Here is an 18504-nt window from a genome sequence, read left to right as displayed (position 1 = left end):
AATGAAAGGGCCAAAGCAACGAAGTGTTTCAACATGGATTCTACTCTCGTCAATTTTATGTTTAAAACCCTATAGGTAAATAGGAAAAAATATCAACTTGAAAATTCACAGACAAACCTAGAGGGAAGAACAGCCTAATGATAAGTTCATTTGTTTGATTAATAGCAAAAAGCAAGTGTTATCCAATACACTGATTCTGGCAAAGAAAAGACCAGAAAGAAAAGTTGCAGCTTCAAAAAGAACAAGGTAAGTTTGCTCAGAAAGTTATGTATAGGGTGAAGTTACAAAAATTATCTATGAATTTTTTTCTTAATGTTATGCTTATAAAAGTTTTATAATAATTACTAGTATATTAAATAAAAGACCAATACTTTTTATAAGAATATGGGTTTTCTGTGAGTGTTCTTTCACACCTTCTCATCACTTCACTTCCCTGCGGCTACAGGGAGCTCCTACCTGCTGCTCCCATCACTGCCCAGGTACCTAGTCTCACCTGCGCGGCCAGTGCGCCTCTGCTATGCAAACTGGCCAGCTCAGTTTATGCTGGCTCCCCAGCTCACCCAGAGTAAACGTCAGAAATTGACTGCCACCCCGTAGCCTCAGCCTCCTGTCCCCCTCGCCAGTCCCCACAAGCCACACTGGCCTTTCAATTCCCTCTGCTACAACTCTCCTCCCCCAGTTTCTGCAAGACTCCCTCCTCTGGAAGTCTCAATTCAGGCGCCACCTCCTCGGTGACACCTTACCTCACCCCCCAGTTCAGTCACCGATACCCTGAACCCCCACCCCTCCCTTTCCCCCTCACCCCATCTTTTTACTTCTCCTCAGCACTCATCACTACCTGAGGGCATGGACTTTCATCTTCACTGCTTTATCTCCACACAACACATCCTACACAGCTGTTCTGAAAAGGTAAATTTCAGTCTGTCCGACTCGTATTTATACAAAGTGACAATTACCATGACCAAATTCAACACTGTAAGCAGTAGTGCAGATAACAGCACACCCAAAAGACACACAAGGCCAGGTCCTGGCACAGTGCTGCTACTGTAATCAGTTAATGCGAGAAACAGGCGTCTTACCTCCTGAGCAGAAAGAAAGTGCACGTGGAGTAACTTCCTCTCACTGTCGACCAGAGGCAGAAATGTGATGGTGACATCGTCATCGGTGTTCAGGTTAGCACCGGCACCTCGGTTACCATAGCCGTCATTTTCCATGGCAACCAAAGCAGAGAAGTGGCCCCTTGTATAGCCCAGAGCAATCGGACTTTTCCAACAAAAACTCTGTTCCCACAACAAAGGCAAATACACACCTGGAGAGAGGGAAGAAAATCACAATGGGATTTTCAGGATGTGACTGCAATGTGCCTTAAAATAATAAACAAGAAAGTTCCAAAATACTAATGATAATGGTTTACCTTGAAACCGAGTATATCCTAAAGTTTCTCCCCGAAAACTTTTATAATATTTTACTCCATAAACTATAATTGGTCGTCTAAGAATATGTGCAAGTACAAAAATGTGAGTCTGCTCCAAACTTGCTCCAGGCTGTATAGAACAAAACAAAAGAAAGCATTTCTCTTTAAAACATCCACTACCACCCTGGAAAACTGACACATATAACAAAATGCTGCCCTCCTCCAGCACACCATCTCTACTCATTAAAAAAAATACATGGTACTACTGCGGTCAAGCTAAAGAGTGGTTCCTCAAATAGCAAAGTCCAATAAAAAAAATCTGCAAAGCTTATATTCAGATAACCTTGGCTATCCAAAACTCAAGAACCAAACAGATCTGCGGAATAACAGATTAAGAGAACCAAGGAAGTTTTATTTATATAACTGCCTTCTGGTTAAGTTCCTCATGAAAGTATTACCTACAACAGGGTCCTCCTGAAGTGAAAAGATGAGTTTGACTGTCTCACAGGAATACAAACAGCTTGCAAATGGCCATATCACCTAACACAAGAATACTCAACTGATCTCCTTCCCTCAGCAACAATTCTGATGGCACCTTTACAGCAGGTACATGTCTCAGACATGTACCCTGCCCAAAGTGTGAACCCTGCCCAAATGGCCTAAAGACAGAAGGAATTTCCTCACATGGTACTAATGAATTATGGTGTTTTCTGCAAAGAAGTGATTTGTTGTGCATATACATGAACTTTACAGTTCAGTATATTAATGAAAGTGAAAGTCACTCTGTCATGTCTGACTCTTTGCAACCCCACGGACTGTATGTACAGTCCATGGAATTCTCCAGGCCAGAATACTGGAGTGGGTAGCCTTTACCTTCTCCAGGGGATCTTCCCAACCCAGGGATCAAACCCAGGTCTCCCGCATTGCAGGCAGAATTCTTTACCAGCCAGGCCACAAGTGAAGCCCAGGAATACTGGAGTGAGTAGCCTATTCCTTCTGCAGCGAATCTTCCTGACCCAGGAACCGAACTGGGGTCTCCGGCACTGCGGGCAGATTCTTTACCAACTGAGCTATGAGGGAAGTATATTAATAACACTTCACAAAACTAGCATGCGTCTGAGAGACAACTTGACACATCTATAAAAGTTCATTCCCAATCACTTCTGTCCACAGAACCTTCTCCTTGGCCTACCTCACGTGGACAGAGCATCAACCGGGGAGCCCTAAGAAGACCACAACTTGATCCTCAGGGGCCTGACAGCACACCATCAGCACAGGAGTGCCCATTATCAGTGAGTGCTCTTGGACACAGAACGGGAGCTAACCCACAGGTGGGTAAAGCAGGCATAAAGCCACCATTTTTTTTAAAAATATAGTTTATTTACAATGTTGTGCTAGTTTCTGCAGTAAAGTGAAATCACTTATACACAGACATACATCCACTCTTTCTTAGACTCTTTTCCTATAAAGATCATTAGAGTTCCCTGTGCTACACAGCAGGTCTTTAGTTATCAATTTTATATGCAGCAGTGTGTGTCTGCTGATCCCCAAAAGCTGCCTCTCCGTGAGGACAACATAACTGAAGCTCACTCTGAGGAAGCATCTAAGCGGTTAGAGTCACCAAGTAAATGTTCACTCTGACAGCTCTCCAACCACTTAATGTAAAAACACACTGCCTGCCCTATTGGGCAGTGAGGCCTATGGTCGCAGAGCCAATGAACAGCAGTCAGTGGAACCCGAGTCACCTGACGCCACGACTCTCCTCTGTACCACTCTGCGCCAACGTGGTCTCACGGTAAACCAAGGCATGCAGAGCAGCTGCCTCACTCTTTTCAGAGAAGCAACATGCCTGGAAGCATTCTTACCTGACTAGCAAGAGACAGTATAAATGCCCAGTCTTCTTGCCACTGTTCTTCTCTCAAGGAAAAATGTAAACCAAAGCTCTGAGAATACCAGGACTCCCAATCTTTCCAACGTGTATAAAACCTAAAAAGCAACACAGTAAAAAAGAAGCCTTTCTATAAACAGTTCATTTAGTGTTCTAATCATTTATTTAACGTACTCTTTAAGCACTTCATATGCACAGATTTAATAATTCATTTTACCTGGCTTGAAGTAAATTTTTCCAATTAAAAATGCCTCCATTCTGCTAGCAGACATTTTTTAACATATCTTCAGACATAATCTGATTCACCACCACCAAACTTTCATCAGAACCTCAAACACTAATGACAAGAACAGCTGATTTCAACTGTCTGCTATTGGTTTACAAATGAAAAACACTCAAAATCATCTGAGAGTTTGAATAAAATCAAAGACACTTTACTCCATTAATGAATAGTATCTACTACTTGGTCACAGATTTAGAAATAGCCCATGTATTTATGAGAATATCAAAATCACTTCCTTGAGATTTCATTACATAAAATTATTTGAATATCACATTATAATAAAAAAATGCAGGTACAAAAGTAATCACCTCTTCATGCTTAATACCTCTCTAAACACTTCATTCTAATAAACTATGAAGATGAAAACTCAAACTAGGCCACTGGTAGACTGAATTACTAAAACAAAACATTCTTTTTCTTTATAACATCAAGTATACAATTAAATAACGCCAGATATAATTACATTGAGAACTGTGATCCACTGTCTTACAAACAAACCAGCAAAGGCCTCTGAAGACAGATTAACCAGTTTGTAACATTACAATCCTCTCACATAGAATGAACTATAAAGCCCCAATACTTCTATGTACTTGAATTCTACCTGAAGAATAAAAAGATCAGAAAACATTCTCTTGCTATTGTTGAAAAGTTAAGGTATTAAATGTCTTAGTGTCACGCGTTTCTTTAACTTAATGCAGGGTTTTGTAAAAAGTATATTAATGTTTTCTTAGATTTAAAATAGAATGTTACAGAGGCTTAACTCTTGATTAGAAAAAAACTTTTTTCTATTTCCAGTAACCACAGGCTTTTTCTTTATAATTCAGGAATGTAAGTTTCAATGCCAAATGTTTAAAAATAAAATATGGATATCCCTCTTTTAAAATACCTAAGATATACAAGAAATATATTTTAACGCATAAATGACAAAATACATTGTTTTGCTATCAGTTCAGCAGAATTACTGTGAAAGAGAAAGTTATTACAAACTGAAAGATGTATGTGGTAAGAAATTTCTTGGTTAGTGCCTAAAATCATTTTAATATTGAGACAGCTAAATTTGCCAGAAATCAAATGATGACTGCACTCAAAACTAAAGAAGACTGCAGAATAAAGGGGTTCAAAGATATATTTAAAAATCACACCCACCACAAAGACCTAACTGTCAATCTGCCTGGCTCAGACAGGGACACAATCCGAACCTGAGACCAAGTGAGGCAGCAACACGAGTTTGGTTCAACCTTCAAAAGTCAATTCAGGGTCACGGACGCTAAGACTCAACACTCTATTGATCACGCTCCCGAAATTAATCTCCACATTCAGTGCAGTTTCTATCAAAATCCCAGAGGGCTTTTCTGCAGAAGCTAGAACCTAAAATTTACCGAGAAGTCCAAGTCTTCAGAATAGCAAAAAGAATCTCAAGAAAAGAAGGATAAAGTTGGAAGACTTAATATTCCTGATTTCAAAACCTACCACAAAGCTATACTCATCAAGACAGTCTAACACTGGCATAAAGACAGACATATAGATCAACAGGAAAAAACAAGAGTCCAGAAACAAACCTTTATTTTATGAAAATATTTTTCAACAAAAAACCAAGTACTTGAGTGAAAAAAATAAGCACTAACAGAAATGAAAGCATTTTTGACAGCTTTATTAGTAGACTGGACTTGGCTAAAGAAAGAACCTCTTAAAGATACATCAATACAAAACTTCAAATCTAAAAAGAAAGATAACATGGACAAAAATACAGAAGAATAACTGTGGGACAACTATAAAAGGTACAACATATAACACAGACAGTAACGAGGGAGAAAAAAGTAACAGGAAGAAATACTTGAAACAGTAAGCACTGAGAATTTCACCAAAGTAATGTCAGACACCACACCACAGATTCAGGAAGCTCAGAGAAAACCAAGAAGGAAAATTGCCAGAAAAACCACACCTAGGCACATCATATTCAAACGACAGAAAATTAAAGAAAAAAGCCCTGAAAGAAGACAGAGTATAAAAAACACCTACCTATAGAAAAATAAAAGGATTATAACCAACTTCTCGGAAACCATGCATACAAGCAAGCAGAGAAGAAAGTGAAATATTTTTTAAAGTTGAGAGGGAAAAAAACACCAACCTAGAACTCTATACCCTGTGAATTTATCCTTCAAAAGTAAATGAGAGGATTTCTCTCGTGACACAGCGGATGAATCCACCTGCCAATGCAGGAGACACAGGTTTGATCCCTGGTCGGGGAAGAGCCCACGTGCCGCAGGGCAACTAAGCCTGTGCACCACAAGTCCTGACCCTGTGCTCTGGAGCCATGTGCCACAACCACTGAGGCCCCTGCTCCCAGAGCCTGTGCTCCATAAGTGAAACCTCCACAATGAGAAGCTCCCATGCCGCAACAAAGAGGCCCCTCTCGCCACAGCTAGAGAAAGCCCACGTGTAGCAACAAAGACCCAGGACAGTCAAAAAAATTTTTTTTTTTTAACTAAAATAGAAATACATCCTTTTTCAGACAAAAATGGAGGCAATTTGTTGCCAGAGACCTGCTTCATAAATATTCAAAGAAGTTCTTTAGAAAGAAGGAAAATAACACAGATCAGAAATTGTGAACTACATAAAGGTCCTGATCTGCATCAAGAAATAAACTAAAGATAAAATTAAAACTTTTTATTTTTTACTCTTAATTGATCGAACAGATATTAGTCTATTCTAAATAATAGCAGCAATATATTAAGTATAAAATTTGATACATAGAGAGGCACAATACTAGGCTACGAATCGTATTTCTAAAATAACTGATTTTTCCCATTTATATTACTCTCACTTGACTCTCTATTTGGATTGACATGTCAATCAAAGACAAGTACGATATTCCATCTTGAGCACCTGAATCAGTTCAAATCACAGGCACTCAACAGAAAAGCACAGCAACTACTAAAAAAAAAACATGGCCTATCTTGAAGTGATGGGGGAAGGGTTTAATAAAATTCAGTTCAGTCGCTCAGTCGTGTCTGAGTCTTTGCGACCCCATGAATCACAGCACGACAGGCCTCCCTGTCCATCACCAACTCCCGGAGTTCACTCAAACTCACGTCCAGCGAGTCGGTGATGCCATCCAGCCATCTCATTCTGTCGTCCCCTTCTCCTCCCGCCCCCAATCCCTCCCAGCATCAGAGTCTTTTCCAGTGAGTCGACTCGTCGCATGAGGTGGCCAAAGTATTCCAGTTTCAGCTTCAACATCAGTCCTTCCAATGAACACCCAGGATTGATCTCCTCCAGAATGGACTGGTTGGATCTCCTTGCAGTCCAAGGGACTCTCAAGAGTCTTCTCCAACACCACAGTTCAAAAGCATCAATTCTTCGGCGATCAGCTTTCTTCACAGTCCAACTGTCACATCCATACATGACCACGGGAAAAACCATAGCCTTGACTAGACGGACCTTTGTTGGCAAAGTAATGTCTCTGCTTTTTAATATACTATCTAGGTTCTCCATTCTCATTTAGATATTTTATACAATGTAAGAGAATGTCTCATCCCACCTGACTGGGATTATAAGCAAAGGAAATCCTAGCAAAAAAGAACTGATTTAAAAGGAGACTGCACAAGTGACACGCTGGCCTTCTCATTCTACCTTCTAATAGTAATAGCCATACAAGACCCCAGTCAACAAACTGGTCACAACTCAAAATAGTCACCATTTTAATGCTTATTCAGTAAGGCATATATATTTGACTCACGTCACCGAAGCTCTGAATCTATGGCAACACATCCTCCCTCCCCATCTTGATAAACTTCATTCCCTCTCCATCCTATCTCCACCTCAAGATGCTGAAAAAGATGTCTATGTGATCACTATAACCCTTGCAGCTTCGTACACCTTAGCTGTAAAACATCAGGTGAGGACCCTGTATGGCAGGGACTGGAAGAGGTGGTACCAAACCAAGAGAGACATTATTTTCAGAAGCCTGTTCATATGCTGGCTGAAATATCCTTTTAGAACTAAGGCCTCCATTCCTGAAAGATCTGCTGCAACAGCACTTACCGTGGTTGCACTCATAAGACCCAGGTCTTCCCCACACTACCAGCCATCGAGCCCATTTTCTACCTCAGATTATGGCACATTAAACTTTGAGACTTCAAGTGACTCAAAACTGAATTTCAGTCCTAACATTAGTTACCACTGCTGAAATTTACAGTACACTTTCAACCTTACAACAAAGGCAGGATATTACCACCAGAGGAAAGACTCTAGGGTTGCCTGTTTTAAAGGACTTGCAATATGGTAGATTTACCAAAATCCAGATCTAGCTTCCAGGCTGAGCACACCCAAAAAACAGATCCATCTTTCCAGGGCAGACACACATTAATCAAACCTACAAGGCAGACCTATAAAACCACAATACCCCAAATGACTATCATTCTCTCAGTGTGGGCAGGCCCACATAAACAGCCAGAGCACGAGGATGTTGTCTGATGAGCACACCCCCCGATCCAGAGAGGTGAGACAGGACAGACACTTAATGGCATCAGGCTTACCTGGCCTGATGAATCCACACCACAAAAGGAATGGTATTCCCCACAATACCAAATCAATCCACAGCAGTCTCCCTCCTCTAAAAGGCACAAAGTCCTCTCCACTGGACAAAGGCTAAATGACTAAACCATCAGATAACTGAGTCAGTGCTGACTTTCTTAGATGTGGTAACGAGGATGTAACTGGGTAGTAGAATATCCTTGTTCTTAAAAAATGCAGGATAAAACACCGAAGGAGAAACCATCACGGTGTCTAAAACAAGCTGTTTCTGCTTTAATATATAGAGATGGAGCACATAGAGAAAAATGTCAACCATCAACAACCACTGATCAAGCCAACCAAGGGGATGCCAGGGTCCACCAGACTGAATTTAACTTTTCTGTGGATTTGAAAATTTGCAAAATTACAAAAATGTGGTCTTAGGAGTATCTGTCTAAGGAAGAAAAACGTGTCATACATAATCAACATAATATCTTAAACTTGTACAAAAATACAAAATAATAGCTACTTTAATATATGAGCAAAGACCTTCCTATATTTAATAAGACCACTACCACAAATTCAAATGTTTCTGTTTTAAAGCTTAGCAAAACATACAGAAACCACTGCGATGTTCAAAGTATCTCAATGTCTAAAACCAAAGCTTCCCCCTCTCCCAGCTTCCATAAAAAAAACAACATACAAAAAGCATCCAACCGCTATAAAGACAAGTTTCAGCTAGCGCTCTCCTGGATTTCAAAAGGGAAGGATGTCAGCTCACCAATGAGAACAGTCATGCAGGCTGTCATGCAGGGCTTTCCGAAGCACCGAGTCCTTGTCGTAAATGCCCCAGGTAGCTTGTAGTACTGAATCAAGTAAGCAGTCTCCTGCAGTCCGGTTCCAAAGTGCATACAGTCGACTGTCCAAACGTGTAGCCAATTCCAACGACCAGTTTATAATTGGAGATTCTTCTTCTAACTCTATATGAGGAATTTAACATATTCATATAAAACATCAATAAAGGAAACTGAAGATGATTCAAAGAAATGGAAAGATATCCCATGCTCTTAAGACTCAAAGGATTAATATTCTTAAAATGGCCACACTGCCTAAAGCAACCTACAGACTTAAGGCAATTCCTATGAAATTACCCAAGACATCTACCCAAGAACTAGAATAAATAATCCTAAAATTTATATGGAACCATAAAAGATCCAGAATTGCCAAGGCACTCCTGAGAAAGAAGAACAAAGCAAGGGCTTCCTTGGTGTCTCAGGGTAAAGAGTCTGCTGCCAATGCAGCAGACATGGGTTCAATCCCTGACCTGGGAAGATCCCACGTGCCAAGGAGCAGCTAAGTCTGAGCACTGCCACTGCTGAGCGTATCTGTGCTCTGGAGCCCAGGAGCTGCAACTGCTGAGCCCACACACCACAGCCAGAGAAGCCACCACAACAAGTCCACACACCACAATTAGAGGGGAGCCCCTGCTCTCCACTAGAGAAAAGCCCACACAGCAACAAAGACCCAGCACAGCCAAACAACAAATAAAATTTTTAAAAAGGACAAAGTAGGAGGTCCAACCCTCCCAAACTTCAGATAAGACTGTAAAGCTACAGTAATCAAAACAGCATGGTATTCACACAAAAAAAGATACATGGCTCAATGGAACAAAACAGCCCAGAAACACACACACACCCCTATGGTCAATTAATCTTCAACAGAGGTGGTAAGACTATACAATGGGAAAAAAGCCTCCTCAACAAGCAGTGTTGGACAGCTTCATGTAAATCAATAAAGTTAGCACACGTCTTCACACCAAATACAAAAATATGCTCAAAATGACTTAATTTAAATATATGACATGACATCATAAAACTCCTAGTGAAGAACAAAGGCAAAACATTCTCTGACATGAACTGTACTAATATTTTCTTAGGTCAGTCTTCCAAGGCAATAGAAAAAAGGAAAATAAACAAATGGGACCTAATCAAACTTAAAAGCTTTTGCACAGCAAAGGACACCATAAACAAAAAGAGACGACAATGTTCGGAAGGGAGAAAATATCTACAAACAATGCAACCAAAAAAGCGCTTAACTTCTAAAATATACAAACAGCTCTCATGTAACACAACCACAGAAAAACCACTCTACCAAAAAATGGGCAAAAAGACCTAACCAGGCATTTCTCCAAAGACATACAGATGTCCAAAGGGCACATGAAAAGATGCTTAACACTAATTACTAGAATTATGCAAATTGAAACTACAATGAGATACCACCTCAGATTGGTCAGAGTGATCATCATTAAAAAGTATACAAATATAAATGCTGGAGAGGTTGTAGAGAAAAGGGAACACCCTCGTGCACTACTGGTGCAGCCAATATGGAAAACAGTATGGAGGTTCTTGAAAAAACTAAAAAAAATAGAGCTGCCATTTGATTCAGCAATCCCACTCCTGGACATATACCTGGACAAAACCGTAATTCAAATAAACAAATGCTCCTCCTATGCTCACAGCAACACTTCACAATAGCCAAGACATGAAAACAACCTAAATGTCCCTTGACAGATGAATGGATAAAAACAGGTGGTACACATATACAATGGAATACTACTCAGTCATAAAAAAGAATGAAATAATGCCATTTGCAGCAACATGGATGGCCTAGAGATGATCATACTAAGTGAAGTCAGAAAGACAAATACCATTTGATATCACTTAGAATGTGGAATCTAAAATATGAGACAAATGAAATTCTCCAGGAAACAGATTCACAGACATAGAGAATAGACTTGTGGTTGCCAAGACTGGTGGGGGGATAGGGTGGAAGTTTGGGGTTAGTAGATGGAAACTAGTATATATAGTATAGATAAACAAGATCCTATTATATACATAGCACAGGGAACTATATTCAATTATCATGTGATAAACCATAATGGAAAAGAATATAAAAAAGAACATGTTGAAGTATAATAGAATCACTTTGCTATATAGCAAAAATTAACACAATATTATAAATCAACTATACTTCAATATAAATAAATAAGCAAGTAAGTAAATAAATATAACATATTCAGTTTCATTCTTCTGCAATTTAGAAATATTCTATTTGGAAGAAAGAAAGAAAGAAAGTGAAGTCACTCAGTCACGTCCAACTCTTTGCGACCCCATGGACTGAGGAGCCTACTCAGTCCATGGAATTTTCCAAGCAAGAATACTGGAGTGGGCTGCCATTTCCTTTTCCAGGGGATCTTCCCAACCCAGGGATTGAACCTGGGTCTCCAACACTGCAGGCAGATGTTTTACCATCTTAGCCACCAGGGAAGCCTTGGAAGAAAGAAACTATTCTCTAAAGTGTTAAAAAATGTACATGTAATATACTAATAAACAGCTAGAAATTCTGATCAATTGAAATATAAACCTTTTAAGTAATGGAAACATCTTGAGGCCCTAGAATAATTCATTTAATTTTTAAATTCTTTATAATTTATTTTCTTAAAATGTTTAATATGAAAAAATCCTCATCCTAGAACAGGAAACACAAAACCAAGATTTTAACACTTTTATTCCTTCATTCACTCTCCACAGTTATGATCTGTGAATGAGTTGTTTTAACAGCTTAATACTGTTCTTAAGGACTTTATACACTTTCAGTTTAAAGAAGAAATAAAATATGATGACTATACATCAAACTACTCCAAAGCTTACAAAGCAGAGCAAAACGTTTATTGAAATCACTAAAAATTAAATTATACTCATTAGTTTCATGCTTACCTTTCTGAACATCTCTATCAAGCACCTCATCAAATAATTTTTCTTGGACTGTTGGAGGCAAGTCTTCAATATCTACAAAGAAAAACCTTATTTTAAAAAATCTTTAAATGCTTCATAACTTAAAAAATTTGATGCCAATATCTAACAGTAACTTCCTCTAAAATAACTCCCTTTCCACTGAAGACTGTCAAGTTGCGTCTTTTAAAAAACAAGCATGTATCTCATGAGTTGTGTATATGAGGTGCAGAATATTTCCTTTCTGTACTTCATTATCAAAACAGTGATCTATCTATAAATAGTAAAAAGAAAAGCATCTGAACCAGTAATAATAATCTGCTATTATCAAAAAGACAAGAGTTAACAAAGACTGACAAGAACGCAGAGAAAGGGGAATCCCTGTGCACCACTGGTGGGAATGTAAATCCGAGAAGCCACTATGGAAAATGTTACGGAGGATCCTCAAAAACATAAAACTATCGTATGATCCAGCCATCTCACTTCTGGGTATACAGACAATACAAATGACAAACCTGTACCCCATGCTAGCTGCAGTGTTACTCAAAATAGCCAACATACGAAAACAACCCAAGTGTCTATCACTGGGTGAATAAATATAAAGTAGATGGGTTACTAAGCCATGAGAAAGAAAAAATCGTGCCATTTGCAATACATAGAAGGGCCTTGGAGATGTTACGCTAAGTGAAATAAGTTCGACAGAAGAAGACAAATACTGCTTGGCAGCACTTATGTACGGATCTTAAAAAAAAAAGATGGGGAGAAACTGGTGAAAGCCATAAGATGAAGAAGGATAGCAATTAATGTAAAGCATAGTGACGATAATCAGTAACCCTGCATTGTACACGTGAAATTCTCTAAGAGAACACAACATAAATGTTTTCACCCAAAATATAAATCGATAAATACAAGGTGAAGTAATAAGTGTGTTAATCAACTAGATTGGGTGGGGGTGGGGGGATCCTTTCACAATTTATGTGTGAATCAAATCACCATGGAGAATCTCTAGGCAGAATACTGGAGTGGGCAGGTTTTCCCTTCTCCAGGGGATCTTCCCAACCCAGGGATCAAACCCAGGTCTCCAGCATTGCAGGAGAATTCTTTACCAGCCAAGCCACAAGGGAAGCCCAAGAATACTGGAGTGGGTAGCCTATCCCTTCTCCAGCGGATCTTCCCGAACAGGAACTGCATCGCAGGTGGATTCTTTACCAAATGAGCTATCAGGGAAGCCCCAAATCACCACAATGTGTATCCTAAAATCTTACAATTTTCTGTGTTAATGACAACTTAATATAGCTGATATAAAAGGGGGGGAAAAAACAGAAGAACAACAGAGGTCTCTGATACTTAGGTTAAAATAACAACAAAGTTTGTCTGTTTTCTGCCGCCCCACACCCGCCACGCTCAATCTCTGCTCAGAACTAGAATCTTCTTATAAAAGTCAATGAACCATTCCTTTTGGCACACAAATTTCTGTTTTTCTCATCTTCCTGAAATTCTCTATGCTCTATTCAGTTTACTAATTGAGTAGTCTAGAGTAAAAAGCATGATTACCGTTACATTTTTTTAAACTACAGAACTATTTTCAATTCAAAATAAAAACTAATCACTCAGTGTAATAAGTTTAAATATATAGAGAGTGCATTTGAAATGAAATTTGTCTAATTTTAAAAGGCCTGGTTGTAATTTCCTATCATTTTATAAATAACTCTGCTCACATCTTAATATAAGCTTAAAATAGAAAGCTCAGAACACTCAAAACCAAAATGTTAAGTTTTACTTAGAAACTTTAGGTGTTCAGTGTATTTACTCAGTGTCAATTGAGAAAAAACAACCTGGAAAACATTTCCACTTGTCATGGAACTGGAAAATAAAAAGTTGCTTCACAAATATAGTAGAGATTAACATAATGAGTGATAATGACACTTTCAAAAGAATGCCAATATCTTTGATTCAAATAATTTGTATCTACCCATCAAAAACCCATGTTCTGATCTTATCTCCTAGTATCAGGTAACCAACAATTATCTAATTTAAAAATAATAAACACATGTGAAAAGAAAAAGAAAAAAACTGATTCATAACACCCTAAAAAAAACAAAAAGAAATGGATAAAACAGATTTTTTAAAATAACTGAGGCCCACAAAGAAGTCAGTTATTACCAGCTGCTGTATTCCTCTAGCTCTATGCTGCTAAGTCACTTCAGTGGTGTCCGACTCTGTGCGAACCCGTAAACAGAAGCCCACCAAGCTCCCCCATCCCTGGGATTCTCCAGGCAAGAACACTGGCATTAGTTTATAAATGGCCTATATACTGATTACTTTCAGTAAAACAGGACAGTAAAGTTGTATCTATAAGACAGCTACTATCTACTATGGCTATGTTTTCTAACAGAATCATTTTCATTCGGACATTGAAAGAATTTAATAAAGTGGAAATTTGTTTTCACAAAGAGATTTGAAGTTACCTGCTGGCAATGTAAATGTTACAAGGTCAGTTAGGAAATAGCAAGCAAAGTCCCCCTTTCTCTGGTGAAGAGAGGCAGCGATCTCACGACGGATCTGCTCTGTCAGTTCAGGACACACCATTGCGGGAATACACTTTGCAGCTTGTTGAGACACCTTAAATACAAAAGAAACTTGCCTCAACATCTCATTCATTATCACTGGAAGCAGAAATCAACAGCATTAAAAAGAAATTACCAGAACTTTCCGGTAACTTCAGGTGTTTTTGTTTTAAATATATGAGACATTGGTGTTATGTCCTCAACAGTATATATCAGTACAACTTTCCTGAGAAACAGTGATAAAAATGCTTTACCCTCTCGATTCAGTAATTCTACTTTTTAGTGGCGTTTATCCCAAGGAAACATACAAACAGGCATATAAAAATGTATATAAGACAGAGTTGTTCACAAAGGTTCATCACAGGAGGGGGAATGAGTACAGAAAGCAAAGAAAGAGTAACCATCAGGCCCCTAATACAAACATTCTTAACCAGGGAATTCCAGCTCACAGAGAAAGAGCAAAGTAGAAACTCCTGCTCTATAAGAAATTACTTCAAGTACGTGGACTAAAAGCAAGCATGATATTTTTAAAGGATTAGTTCCCAATGACCTTAAATCCCTCCCCACTTGTTAAAATCCTTTTATTTTTTTTAAATTTTTTTCTATTTTTTTGGCCATTCCAAGCTGCATGCAGGATCTTAGTTCTCCAACCAGGGCTCAAACCCACACCGCTTGCAGTGGAAGCAACTTAACCACTGGATCACCAGGGAAGTCCCTATAATTTTGTATTTTTTAAAAAGCATCTGGCTTCCCCAAGTGTAGAGCAGACGACAAAGCTCTGAAGTAGCACAACTCAACAGGAATGAAACCTGAGCAAGAGCTTCCCTGTCTGTTCACAACGATGAGCAACAACAAAGGATGAAAAGGCATTACCTGACACTGAAGCTGTATTCCTCTGTGGAGCTCAGGAAAGCTACACACAGAGAATCCTGAAACCCAAGGTGAGTGAGCATCCATCTACTCGAGAGGAAGTGAGTCTGCTGTGACCCTCCACTGTCACTACAGCTGCAGCCACTAACCTGGGCAGCCTTCATGAACAGACTTCCAGTCACAAGTGGGGCTTGGAGCAGCAGATCTTCCAATAAAGCCACACACAAAGTCTTATGATACTGTCATCCACATAACATATGTGGACACACTTAACTGTAATTACTACTTAGGTAAGTGAACAGTGTTTCAAACACCCTGCATACCCATATCACGACCATCAGACATCCCCTTCTGAAAACGCCTGCATGAAAATTCAGTTCTAAACATTACTGGCCAGGATTAACATTGACGGTGAAGTTGTCACCACACCTGAACTCCACGAGCCCAACCTAAGCAACAAACAGTGGAAAAATATTAAATGTTTTCAGAATATAACTATTTCTCAAGTAACAGCATTAAAATGGATCTCAAAAGTAAACTCAAAAATAGCTTTTTCAAAACTGCTAACCCTCAGCCCCTTTGCAAAATCCTGGAGAGATTTTGAACACTGAACACCCCAAAAGAAACCTTAGAGCTAGTGACTGACTGCTAAACCTCTCCTCCCGCCACCATCCTTAAGCACGTGCCCCTGAAGCCTGCCCCTTATCTCCTAGCCTCTTCAGCCTCATGACTCTCCATCAGCTCCTTAGCCTACTAGCTAATTTAGGGCCCATGAACTTGGGAAGGGTCCATGAACTAGAACAGGAAGTTCAATTAAATTTACATAGTTCATTTCACTTGCCTACATTTAAAATGCATGTTCTTATACACCACAAATTTAATATTCTGACAACTATATATTTCAATGTAACCGATTTCCTTTGCAAACCTATTTTCTATTTTATATATATAAAAACAACAGTTTGAAAAGAAGTCCATTTATTCCACCAGACTACAAACAGGGCTCATGATTTAAAATCCAATTAAGTAAGCCCCCAGCCCCAGGTACACATTCCCAAACTGTAGCGCTCTCCTGGTCTCATCCCCGAAGCCCCTGGCTGGCTCTGTGCCCTGTCTGCAGACACAGCCCTCAGCCCAGACGCACGCTCTCCCCGCCCCAGTCTCCTACCAGCCCCCGCAATTCTGCCCTGTGGAGTGCCCACACCACGGAGACTAAATCCCACCACCGAGTCTCTTCTTTCCCTAGAACAAGCGTCCTCTCCACCTCCCCCATGGTGCGTGCCAGGGCTGGCCCATGTGTATCACAGAATATGGCAGAAATGATGGGGCGTCACTTCCTCCATGAGGCTATTCAGGAAAGACACTGCGGTTTCCACCTCACTCATTCTCTCAAGGAGAGACCAGCCAGCACATGACACGCAGCCCTAGAGACAGGCCCACAGGACAAGGACCTGAAGCCTCCTGCCAACACCCACGTAAGTGTACTTAGAACCACAGCCTCTAGCCCCAGTCAAGCCTCTTGACAACGGTAGCCCTGGCAATCTGGAACCTCATGAGACCTTGAGCCAAAATCATTCAGTTAAGCTGCTCCTGGATTCCTTACTCTCAAAAACTGTGATAACAGGTGTTCGTTGTCGTAAGCTGCTAAGTTTTGAGGGGATTTGTTACCCAGCTGTAAATAAATACACTGGGGTTCTACTGTCTTCCCACTGTTAGTCCTCAGAATGCTCTTAAGAGGCTGATGGCTTACACCAGTCTCCCCAGAACCTTCTCAGACTCCTCTACCAGCCGGAGGGGAACCCGCCACTGCTGCTTAGTTGCCAAGTTCTGTCCGACTTCTTGAGACCCCACAGACTGTAACCCGCCAGGCTCCTCTGTCCATGGGATTCCTCAGGCAAGAATACTGGAATGGGTTGCCATTTCCCTCTCCAGGGGATCTTCCCAACCCAGGGCTCAAATCCACGTTTCCTGCATTAGCAGGTGGATTCTTTAACACTGAGCCACCTGGGAAGCACACCACTAAAGACGTGCATCTTGGTTCACAGCTGCCTTCTTCTTGTCTCCAGCCACCACCAGCAACTGTAACCCCACACACCATCCCATCTGATACACAACTGGGTGTCACAACACAAGTGTAGCCAGACTTCAAGACATGACAGAACTACCTCTAACTGTTCCAGCCCACGGTCCAGAACATGAGTCTCTCTAATCACAGAGCCGCCTTTCAAATCTTCCCGTTCTCCCTGAGCCTCCAGAGTGTGTCAGTCACTAAGTCGTGTCCGACTGTTTCTGACCCCATGGACTGTAGCCCACCAGGCTCCTCTGTCCAGGGGATTCTCCAGGCAAGAATACTGGAGTGGGTTGCCATTCCCTTCACCAGGGAGTCTTCCCAACCTGGGGATCGAATTCAGGTCTCCTGCATTAAAGGCAGATTCTTTATCATCTGAGCCACCAGGGAAGCCCTATCTTCAGTAAGCCTGCCCTTTGTTTTCAGCACGACTGTCTCTCAAGCCCTACCTTGCCCCTGGTTTAACTGGACTCTCAGCAAACTAAACACAATGGCAAGCCATCTCAATCATGCTTCTACCTAACATTCATATTTCTTAACCGCTCCTCCCACTTTATGCTTTGTGCCTAAATGTTTCCAGATACTAGAGAGTTCAAATATGCAAACAAGCATACACAGGAGTATACTGAGCATAACGGATTTGAATCCACAACTAATAGAACACTCTGCACTTTTACCCTATTTCTCTTATCAAAAAAAAAAAAATTACCTGGATGAGACAGTCACATCCTAATTAATTCACTCCAACCTCGGTTACTTGTAACATCTACCAAGTTATCTAATCTAGAAACCCAAAAGCCACTTTGACCCCCACCAACCATGACTCCCCACAGCCACTCCATCCACTTAATTCTGCCAGCATCTTCAGCACCTCCCTCAAACCAGCACTGCCATTACTGTCCCAGCAGAACTCCTGCCAGCATCACTGCAGTATCCTGACCAGGCTTGCCCGTCTCTAATTCCAGCAGCCAAAACACTCTGATCTTGTCACTCCGCTGTCCCTCTACCCAACCCTTCAAAGCCTTTAACTGCCCTCAGAATAATCTTCTATTTCTTTGACCCAGAAGATCCTTCACACTGCATCCCCTACTTGTCTCTCTCACTTCCC

At 40.4% G+C, this 18504-nt stretch overlaps 1 protein-coding gene across 3 annotated transcripts in view; it reads right to left on the bottom strand.

Moving 5' to 3' along the window:
• The window catches only part of ZRANB1 (zinc finger RANBP2-type containing 1), a 78024-nt gene that overhangs the window by 3224 nt on the left and 56296 nt on the right, over nt 1-18504 (bottom strand). For all 3 annotated transcript variants that reach the window (XM_088842414.1, XM_088842415.1, XM_088842416.1), the window contains 6 exons: nt 14360-14513; nt 11877-11948; nt 8882-9080; nt 3280-3400; nt 1415-1544; nt 1080-1309 (listed from right to left, as the gene is read on the bottom strand). In XM_088842414.1, coding sequence (XP_088698540.1) covers nt 1080-1309; nt 1415-1544; nt 3280-3400; nt 8882-9080; nt 11877-11948; nt 14360-14513 — 906 coding nt within the window. The remainder of the gene's footprint in view (nt 1-1079; nt 1310-1414; nt 1545-3279; nt 3401-8881; nt 9081-11876; nt 11949-14359; nt 14514-18504) is intronic.

The sequence above is a fragment of the Moschus berezovskii genome, chromosome 12 (assembly GCF_049115385.1).
Source record: "Moschus berezovskii isolate FMDL1 chromosome 12, NW_MosBer_1.0, whole genome shotgun sequence".
Taxonomy (NCBI): Eukaryota; Metazoa; Chordata; class Mammalia; order Artiodactyla; family Moschidae; genus Moschus; species Moschus berezovskii.
Note: the sequence above shows the minus strand (reverse complement) of the source record. Positions and strands in the feature narration are given on the sequence as shown.